General features: G+C 58.6%; 1 protein-coding gene across 1 annotated transcript; it reads right to left on the minus strand.

Annotated features, from left to right (window-relative positions):
* Positions 1-191: 191 nt before the first annotated feature.
* On the minus strand, positions 192-4,996 carry LOC306810489 (cytochrome P450 2C5-like). Its single transcript, XM_079323161.1, has 9 exons — positions 4,738-4,996; positions 4,095-4,257; positions 3,618-3,767; positions 2,816-2,976; positions 2,492-2,668; positions 2,263-2,404; positions 1,720-1,907; positions 920-1,061; positions 192-778 (listed from the first exon to the last, which is right to left on the minus strand). The coding sequence occupies exons 1-9, from the start codon at positions 4,918-4,920 to the stop codon at positions 585-587; spliced, it is 1,500 nt and encodes a 499-aa protein (XP_079179287.1). The 5' UTR covers positions 4,921-4,996; the 3' UTR covers positions 192-584.
* Between the last annotated feature and the right edge of the window lie 5,727 nt (positions 4,997-10,723).

Here is a 10,723-nt window from a genome sequence, read left to right on the forward strand (position 1 = left end):
TTGGAGCAGCTGGGACAGTGGGAGGTGTCCCTGTCCATGGCAGGGGTGGCACTGGATTGATGCCTAGTTGGTTTCCTGGCTCAAGCTGTTCTGGGAAAGGTGAAGACACCCCAGGAAGAGATATGGAGCTGAAATCCTGTGTCTGGGAGATTTGCACCGGGAAGAGGTGGATGCAAGAGGCCCCACAAGTGTTCTTATAAACACCAGCATCCTGTTCTGATGGTTATTTTTATTATTGAGATTGTTGTTTTCATTACAGAGGTCTCTGAATCCATCACCAAACTGAGGCAGCCCCTGCCCAGCCCAGGAGCCCCAGGCAGCCCTGCCATGAGGAGCTCAAACAGCAGTGATGGGAATGGGGGAGAAAGCACTGCCAGGAACATGATCCTCATGTTCCTGGGATGGGCAGGGCTGGAAGCATGTTGCTCATGGAGCTTGTGGCAGAGGTGCCCAACAGTTCTTGGGCGAGAAACTCTAATCCCAAACTGTCCCTCCAGTGGTGGCTGTGGCTGAGCCCACAGGGCTCGCTCTGGGGCAGGGATGCAGGCACCTGCAAGAGCCTTTCCCTGTTCTGCTCTCCCAGCTCAGGAGGACACGGAGCGTGGGACAGCCAAGAACTTGCCTGGGATCGCCCTTCTCTCAATCTCGAGCCACAAGGAGAACAAATCCAGCTCCTTGTGCTCGGTGGCCAGCTGGAAGGTGAAGCTCTGCAGCAGCGTGGTGAGGAACAGGAAGAGCTCGATGCGGGCCAGCGCCTCCCCTGGGCACATCCGCTTCCCTGGACACAGAGAGAGGGGTGACACCGGTGAGGAACCGAGAGACAGGAGGCTGGGCAGCCCTGGTGAGGATGGCACCATGGTGTCACTGCTCTGTGCTGACACTCCTGGGTGTGGAGCAGGCAGGGTGGGGGAGCACTGACCTGCTGAGAATGCCATGAAGGCCTCACGCTTCCTGAACTCGCCCTTCTCATCCAAGAAGTGTGTGGGGTCCACTTCTTTGGGGTTTTCCCACTGGGCTGGATCCGAATGCACAGAGGAAAGCACCGGAATAACAGGAGTGCCCTGTGGGAGAGGGATAGGGCAGGGATGTGAGGAGGGACATCAGTACCATGCCATGGGCTCTGCTGGGTGGGTTAGTCAGGCAGGAGCATCCAGAGGACACGGTGGGGCTGGATGTGTGCTCCACTACTCAAGTAGGTTCCCATGGGGAGGCAGCCTGGAATGGTGGCTCTGTGCCATTGGGACAGCTCATGGTCTCTGCTGTCTCTGTGCAGCTCATGAACACAAATTATGGAGTTTTTCCTGTGGGTTGCTCTCAAAGCCCTTCTGGCTGCCCCAAATCCAAAGGCAGATGTTCCCTCAGGGTGGGTTTTGCACAAAACGCTCGTGGTCAGACCAGGGGGGGTGGCTGTCCCCAGGTCTGCCAAGGGCTGGGGAGGTCCAGCCTGATCCCACCCCAGGGTGGGTTCCTTCTCTGTCCCCACAGCCCTGCATGCCTCCATGGTAGGAAGAGCTGTTTTCCAGGATGGACAAGGAAGGGACTCGGTGTGTGGGCAGGACAGGCAGTGACATTCTGCTCCCCTCTGAAAGGTCATTGCTACCAAGGGTTGGGAAAGACCTGGGGCCTTCAGTTGTGTGCAAACAGTCCAGGGACAAAGACAAATGTCACTCAAGCTCCCGCTGCCGCCTCTCCCTTGTGGACACAGGCCACCCTGTGTACCTTGGGGATGGTGTAGCCCCTGAACAGGACGTCCTGCGTCGTCATGCGCGGGAAGTTCTCGATGCGGGTCTTGTGGAAGCGCTGCAGCTCGTGGATCACGGCGTTGGTGTAGGGCATCCGCAGCTTGTCCTCCGTGCTGGGGGCACGGCCAGTGCCCACCACGGCATCGATCTCCTCCTGGACCTTGGCTGGGAACAGCAGGGGGGCTGGTACCTGCTCTGCAACCTCCCTAGAGTTTCTCACTGGCCTCCACAGACACTTATCCTAAACCGAGGGATGGGCTAGAGAGGCAGTAGCCCAGAAACTCTGTCCTGATCCCTCCCTGCATCAGGCAAGCTCAGAGCATCTCCCACAGGCCAGTCTGGGACCACCTGCACAGGGCAGGGTCCCCCTGGCCTGTGGGATTCTGTGTCCACCAGCTCCCACCCTTGGGTGACCCTAGAGGATGATTTGGGTCTGCCCCCAAACAGGACCCTCCAGGGCGGGGACCCTCTGGCCCCTGAGCACCCCAGACACAGGAGCAGCTGTGTGCTGCTGCCGTACCTTGGATGTGGGGATGCTTTGCCAGCATCAGCAGGAAGAACACTAGGGTGTTGCTGGTTGTCACCGTCCCGGCGCCAAAGAGGCTGAACACTGACATGATCAGGTCTTCATGGCTGTACATGGTCTCTGGGCTGCCCTTCTCCTGCAAGAAGGTGTGGTGAGGGGGATTCAGTGTTGTCTGGGTGATTCTCCAGGCTGCAGTCAGGCTGGAGGGCAGCCCCCCCTCTACCTTCTCTGCCCTCATCAGGAAACAGTCGATGTAGTCCCGGGGGCAGCTAGAGTCCAGAGTCAGCTGGTGGAACTGCACCTTCTCCTGGATGTGGTCCTTTAGCTTCTGGCAGTCGGCCAGGACCTTCCTGTGCGGCCCCGGGAGCTGGTGCATGATGCTGGGAAAGGTGTTGTACACCTGCAAAGGTAAACATGGCAGGGCTCAGGTTTCTGGGCAGAGCCTCCCAGCCCCTCCCTCAGAGCCACGCTGTCCCACCAAAGCCAGGGAACATCCTTGGCCCCCAAGGGCAGCAGACAGAGGGTGCTGAGCACACCAGGCTCCCACCTTGGCGATGGGGGACAGGAAGAAGCTGATGTAGTTCCCAATGGTGTTGAGCAGCTCCAGGAAAGCTGCATCGCTGTAGCTGTAGCGGCTCCCGAAGACCACAGAGCAGATCACGTTGGACACTGCGTATCTGAACGTGGTCATTGGCTCAAAGGCATTGCCTGCAGCCACAGGAGGTAAGGAAAGCATCAGAAAGTCACCAGTTATCTGCATGCTTCAAGGCAGGAAACACCCCTTCCCCCAATCCAAGCCCCTGGTTCTGAACCCTGGCTGATCTGCTGGGCCTGACAGCCACAGCAGAGAGTCCTCCTGAGCTGTGGAGCTGTGGGCTCCTCCATCCACCTCCCTGCCCCAGAACCCCTCCCCCAGCTTGGACTGAGGGAAGCACAGGCATCTGCCAGAAGCCCCAGGAGATGTGTTTGCACTGGCCGGAGCTAACTATTGCTGGAGAGGAGGAAATCACCCTGATAACCCCAAGTCATCCAGGTGACCCAGGTAGCCAGGGCAGTGCATTCCCAGGCCCATGCAGTTCTGTTTCCCATTCCTGTTCCTCCTGCAGGAAATACTCCTCGGTTGTGGCCACCCCTGCCCCAGTTCAGAGCAAGATCTCCCTCCTGGCCCTGCAGCTGTGCTGTAGCACATCCCTGCTGCTTCTGGGTGGGGTGGGGTTGGATCTCAGCCCTTCCCTGCAGGGATCACCCACACTGGGCCCTGCAAACAGCTCTGGGGCCTCACACATCCCGTGGGGCTTTTGTGTGTCCTCTGCCTGCTAGAGGGCCGGCAAGGACAGGACCCATGTCACCTTTGAGCTTTGCCAGCAGCTCCACCAGGTGCTGAGCCTCCTGCTGCACCTTCTGGGTCATGGAGCTCTTCCCCATCCCGAAGTCCCGCAGGGTGCTGAGTGTGAACCTCCGCAGCTCCCGCCACTTCCTCTCATTGTTGGAGACAAATCCTGGACGGACACAGAGGAGATCACCCCCTGCCCACCCTGCTGTTCCCCAGGAGTGGGAACCCTGCTCTGAGCCAGGCTGAGGAGCAACAAGGCAATGAACAAGGAGCAATGCTGGTGTGCACAGTGTCCATGAAAGGATGGGGATCTCTGCAGCGACCCAGAACAAAGCTGAAACTACCTAACTGGAATTAATATTATCCTGGATAAGGGGCTTAGGAGTTGCAGGGTCTTACAGAGCTGGAAATGGGTGTTTGAGGTCTTGGGTGCTGAGCCCTTCCCTAGACTCGGACTGGCCATCTGCTCACCCAGAGAGATCTAGACACTCACCGTAGTCTTTGGAGAGCTGCTTCAGGAGGGGGATCTCGGGCCTGCCCCCAAACTCTTCAGAGTGTCCCACCAGGGCATCCTTCACCACTTCGTATCCACAGAGCACCACCACCGGCTTCAGCCCCAGCCACACAGTGAAGATGGGGCCATAGGTGCAGCTGAGCTGGGGGAATGGGGAGCTCTGTGAGCCAGGGTGCCATGCCAGTTCATTCATTCATTCATTTCAAACTGGGACTCGTGCCCAAAGTGCAGGTGAATGCCCAGCAGAGAGGGGAAGTGCCTCCCTCAAAGCTGTGACCTCTGTCCTTGTCCTGTCTCTATCCCTGTCCCTATCCCTGTCCCTGTCCCTGGGGGTTTTATCCCAGTGCCACTTTGGGGGGCTCAAAGCATCATCTCCAGGAAGCAGCTCTGGACAGCAGCAGTGCTGCAGCCTTTGAGGAGCCTTGTCACCACATAGGTCCTTTACAGGAGGAGAAAGGCTTCAATAGCAGGGTTGATTCTGCTCCCAGCAGTAGAGCAAAAGATGAGGGAGGGAAGAAGAGAAAAGAAAGGTAGGAAGGGTTACCTTTTATTTTGGCACAGGACTTTTCTGCGTGTCCTGCGGGGGCTGCAAATGGGTCCAGCATGGCCACGTGTCCCTTACCTTCTCGTAGTGCCTGTAGAGGGGCAGGACATCTTTCTGCCACAGGTTGCCCAGGATGGGCCATGGGGCTGGACCAGGAGGCAGCTGGCTCCTCTTCGTGTCGCTCCTCCAGAGCAGGAACCACAGGACAGAGAGGAGTAGGACGAGGAGGGTGATGAGCAGCCCAGCCCATCCAGCATCCATCCTCACTGCTCGGCCGAGAAGGGAAAGCAAGGGAGGGATTCCAGGGAGGAGAGTGAGCAGGGAGCAGAGCAGAGCCCAGAGCTGCTGTGTCAGCCCGTCCCTGCTCGCTGCAGGCTCAGCCCTTCCCCAACACCAGGGGTTCCGGGCTGGGTGGGACCCAGAGGCACTGCTGTGTCCTGCCTGGCACAGAGGTCTCAGTGCTGGCCTGGGCCTGGGAGCTCTGTGACACCCCTCAGGAGCACTGAGGAATTGGTGCCTGTCCCCTGCCCGTGCCACCGAGTCACCTTTGCTCGGTGCTCCCTTGGAGGAAGATGTCACTGTCACCATCCTGGCTAAGCCTTTAATGTCTCGTCCAGTCACTGCCCTGCTGGTCACTGCCTTGCTGACCAGGGCACTGACCCAGGAGGGGATGTTCTGGTAAACAGAGGCAGCTTGCAATGGGGCACTGTACCTGGCCACACACCTGTGGGGTAACAATGTTCCATCAAACTCCTTCCTGATGGAAAATGGCTCTGAAAATAAAAAAAACCCACTTTTTTTCTGATATTTTTGGGGTGTTTCTTGAGCTTTGGAGGAACTTTAGCCCAAGGTATTGTGGTTGTTGCAGGTGTGGGTTAACTCCTTCCTGGGCTCCTCCAATGTGTATCTTGCTCTGAGCACCTGCACACAAGCACATCTGACATGGACACAGCCACCCCACCTCTGGATAGCACTCACAGCTCTTTTCTGAGCAAACTGGGCACAGGCCAGTTCCCAGGAAAGGATGGGAGGAGGCTTGGGTCCATGCTGATCCCCTCAGAGGGAGAAGCCCCTCAGCAGGAGGAATCCAGTGCTGCTGGCAGAGAGGATTCTGCCCTGCTCCACTGCCCTGGAGCAGACATGGGATGAGGGTCCCCCAGGCTTGGGGAACCCTTGCAGCCTCCCTGCCCTTCTCTTCACACCCTTCCATCCAAGTCATTTTCCAGCTGATTTCCAGATCCCACCTTGGGCATGGAGCAAAGCTACATCCACGGGTTCCCCTGATCCCCTGCCTTGCTTCAGCTCAGCACTGACACTGACACTAAGACAATTAATGTTATCCTAATGCCACTTTCCCATTGGCATCCCTCTGAGGTACTCCCTGCCCCAGGGCCTCATCCCTGTGGAATGGAGGATGTGTGAACACCTCTGCAGCACATTCCAGGTTGCCCCCCTCCCAGCCCAGGCCAAGGCAGCCCTGGCAGCCAGTAGCCATGAGACCCAGATCAGTTAATGATTGAGCCGGGAGCATTTTCGGTTGCTCTCAATAATGTAGCAGCACTGGCTGAGTGGAGGCTGGCTGTAATTACAGGGACAGTGTCATTTGTCATCACTGTTGCCTTGGTGGCTGCGAGGGAGCTCCACAGCAGCATGATGCCAATGCCCCGTCACAGCCCTGGGGTGATTTCTGGGGTTTGCTGTGGGGTGCCTGCAGAAAATCCAGTTGTGTGCACTGTTAACCAACCCCTGAGCTGAGGGAGAGGCACAGTGTGATTTTTCCTCGCAATAAAGTGTGGTTTGCATGGTCCCAGGGATTTCTCCTGGTGGGACAGAGGCAAAGCAGTCACCAGCATGGCATCCTTGGTGCCCAGTGAGGAGCCAGAAGCCAGCCAGTGGCCACCTCAGGGTCAACAGAGACCAGTATGACATCAACAGTGCTGTGGTGGCAGAATGCCAGAACCATGCTGGGTGCTGGCTGGAGATGGATCCCGTTGGGGCTCTGTGGTCCCAGCTCTGGTCATTGCCCTGGGCACGGCTCCAGGTTTGGTACCTCCGGATCCAACCCTGCACCCTTTGCACCTTTCTTCATCCATCCCCACGTCCCAGCTAAGCCAAGCAGACAGCCCAGCCAGGTGTGCTCATCCCACGAGCAGCACGAGGCTTTCCCCAGTCAGCACCTTTCTCCTGGTTCTTGAAACATCTCAGATGTCTCTGGGAGCCCGCTGGGGCATCGGGGGTGGGACCTGCTGTGGGTGAGAGGCAGCCAGGTGGTTCTGTGTATGCTCTTCCCAAGCAGGAAGATGTAATTCAAGAGGAGGATGAAGCAATCCTCACATTTTCTCAATAAATATCATCAAACACTGTTCCTGGTTTAATCGTAATGGAGCAGCAGCAGCCGACCTGTACAGGGGTGGCAAAGCAGAGCAGAGCACAGTCCCGGCATTGGGAACAGGCGTGGGAAGGGTAATGGTTAATCAGGAACAGCCATCCTTCATTTGAATCCTTCCGTGGCTGAGAAAACGGGAGCCAGACGCTCTGCCCATTAATCAGTGTCTGCACAGAAGGCAGAGGAAGGCCGGCTCTGTCCGCAGTGCCCGCGGGATCCATCCCGTTCCAAAGCCGCGCACATCAAAGGCAGGATGCCCCGAGGTCACTGAGCCCGCGGTGGGGACAGCCAGGTCCCAGAGATCCGTGCATACGGGAATGCGCCGCTGGAGCGGCTCCTGCTCCGCGGGCACGGCCCCTCTGCCGCCCTGCAAGTCAGGGAACCACAGCACAAATCCATCCCAGCACAAGGAACAGTCTCCAGTGCCGCATCTGGGGTGACAAATTATGAAGATGTAATTAAACTTTCCAATAGCATTTTAACTTCCAATCCCCCCCTGCTTCCCCTGTAGCCCAGCTGAGGGGTGCCGGGTGTGAGGGGTGGCTCTGGGAGCTTTGCAGCTGCAGCAGGCACTGCCCATAGAGCCTGCAGTAATTAATTGCTTAATTAGCCAGCATTCATTCATTTTTCCCTCCTGTAATTCCTTGGAGAGCGAGGTTGGCTGCAGTAGGAGACTTGTGGTGGGTCTGCATTATGGGTGCAATCCTAGGAAAGGAGCCTACAGCTCTCCCTGAACCCTCACTCCTCACAGGACCAGGGCTCACCTGCTACTTCTCCATAAACATGGCTCTACTCCTAAACAATGTTTGGAGAGGGCAAATCTTGCCCTGTGTTCATAGAAAATGAGCTGAGCCGTGCCACGCTCCCTTTTCCCTGGTGGTGGGATTTCAGCAGACATCCCAGCAGGAAAAACATCCAAATACATGGGATTTCTTAGAACAGCTGCACTGCTCTGGAACTTTCCCGTCCAGCTGTTCACCTTCCTGCCATAATTACGGAGGAGAAAAAAATCCCTCGTTATCCTCTGCTGCCGTGCAAGCACCCCACGTCCTTACCCGGGACACGGCGCTCCTTTGCTCCCCGTTTGTGTTTTTATCACATCCATAAACCTCATTCAAATGCGTTCATTCCAGTGAGAGAAGAAATTAGTACTCCACGCGGCAGAGGGTGATGCTCACACCCTCACGAGCAGCTCCAGGAGAGGGGCGCTCACCGCGGGAGCCAGGCTGGTGACCTGGCACTGGCACCGCGTCCCCGCCGGTGGCATCGGGAGCTGCTCCGCTGGGGCTTCCCGGCGGGAAGTGCACACACCCTCCTCTGCTTTCCTGGAATTGGTCCCAGCTCTGGGGACCACGGAGGGCAGCAGGGTTCGGTGTCCCCTGTGCGTCCCTACGAGCGGCCCTCAGGACTTGGCCTTGGGGACAAGAGGCTCCGGCCGCCTCTGGCCCTTACTCCTCAGCGGCCAGCTCCCCTCTCCAGGAGGATTTAAGCCCTGGGCTCTGTGCGGCAGGGAGGGATCCCTGCGGGGAGGGAGCCGGACCCTCCGCGGGAGCTGCGGGCAGAGCCCCGAGCGGCACCGCCAGCCCTGTCCCGTCCGGGAGGGGCAGCTCCGGTGCCATATGTCACCCGCTGGGACGGGCACGGCTGGGCCAGGTGACAGATGGCAGGTGGAGCAGGGCTGCTCCTGCCGGCGGCACCGCCACGTGCCAGGCACAGCGGCCAGTTCCAGTCGGGAGAGAGGAGGAGAGGGATCTGCGGGAGAGGGCGGCAAGCCCTGCTGCCGGGGAATTAGCTCCTGCCCGCTGCAGCGTTATTCACATTGCACAGGGACTGAGGGAAACACCGAGTGCAGAGCCTGGAGCCTCCCGGGGCTTGGGAATGGGGAATGGGATGGGATCCTGCAGAGGCTGAAGGCTCGGGCTCCAGCACAGCTCAGCCAGGACAAGGCAGGGGTTTGGTGGTGGTCACTTGTCCCCACCACCCCAGGTATAAGGGGTGGGAGCAGCTCCCCAGCTGTGCCCCTGCTCCTTTCCTCCCTTTCTCCGTTTTCCTGCTGCAGAGTTTGCACAGACACCACTTCCATCCCATCCTTCATTATCTCTGTCTCCTGGAACAGCACACAGGGAAATGTGATTAAAGCCCTCTCACAGGGAGCTTCTCCGCTTGTGGGAGGGCCGTGAGCTCCCTTCTGCCGGAGAGCATCCCTGGTGCTGCCGCGGTGTCAGCAACACAGCAGGGCCGTGCTCCTGCTGCCTTCATCCCACGGTGCCCACCGGAGCCCGAGGAGAGGCCGGCTGGGATGTGACATCTGCTGGTGGCGTGTCTGGGGAGCAGGCGGGGCGGGAGGGAGGGGTGTGGGTGAGGAGGAGCCTGCGCTGCACCTGCGGGTGGGGCCAGCGCCGGCCTCCCGTCAGCGCTGCTCTGTCAGATGGTTTGCCACTAAAACGGGCTGCTCTGACGTTAATTGACTTTGACCCATCTGGGCCGACGCTATCAGATCTTGGAGGTTCAGCAGCCCCGAGATGCTGGGGTGGACGGGAGCGACAGCCCTGTCCCCGTGTGAAGAAGGGAAGGATGGAGCCAGGGATGGAGGAATGGGCGCTCAGACTGGCCCTGCTGGCACCACTGCGCTGGTGAAGGCGAAGAGAGTCCGCCCTGGCGGTGTTTTGGAGCAGCCGCGGGGCCAGGAGAAGCTGGGCACCGTGTATTACAGGGATTTTCTCGGTGTTGTTTGTAAGTGTCACCCTTCCTGCGCCTGTGGAAGGAGTATCTTGCTGGCACCGTGGTGGGAACCCAGCTCTGAGCCTTGCAGCTCCCTGTCCCTCTTCAAAGGAGCCAGAATTCCCTGTCTCCACCCTCAGACACCACATAAAATGTCTGATTTTTCCATCCCGCAGTAGTGGTGCAACTTCGAATGGAAAAACGGGGAGAGGAAGTGCTGAGCCTGCACCAGCTGATGCCAGGGGAGATGCCAGGAGCTGTCTGGCTGTAAAACATTCCCAGATCCTGAGAGAGGCTGGGGGAGGGGGAAGGGGGGTGTGGTTTGGTGTGCAACAACAGCAGCACAGGGAGGGAAGGGCCCCCAGGCGCTGTCCCGGAGAAAGACTCCACACTGGGCATCAGCAGATGCTTTGGGCTCCTGCAGCAGCAGCCCCGATCCCTCATCCCCATCCCGCTGCATTCTGATCCTCGGGCACCTTCCTAGCCCATTTTTCGTCTGAGAAGACGGGAAAAGGGCTGCGGGGCTGCAAAGGAAAAGAAGCTTTGTGGGATCTAACAGAGAGTGTTGCTCTCCTGACCCCTCTCTGGCAGGGTGAAACACGGACAGGTGGAAAAGGGCTGGGAGCCGCGGGGTGTCCGATCAGAGCTGCCAGCCCAGTGCGGGACTGCCCTGGGGCTCTCTGCCCGTGGCAGACAGCGGCCACTCGCAGTCCTGCCGGTGTGGGACCGCGGGTCCAACCGTCCCACGGCTCGGGTCCAGATCCAGGACAGGGAAACTGGGATAGGGAGGATGCCCCTGCCCTCAGGACTCACGGAGCATCACGGGGAGTTGCCTAAGCAGGTTTCACATTCTCAGGAGCGTCAGTAGATTCTGCTTATTCCACACCAAGATGCTCCAGAGCAATTGAATCAATCGAGTGTCCTTCAAACCCGAGAGGTGCCAGCGTGGGCAGAGCT

The sequence above is a fragment of the Erithacus rubecula genome, assembly GCF_903797595.1.
Source record: "Erithacus rubecula genome assembly, chromosome: 20".
NCBI classification, from domain to species: Eukaryota; Metazoa; Chordata; class Aves; order Passeriformes; family Muscicapidae; genus Erithacus; species Erithacus rubecula.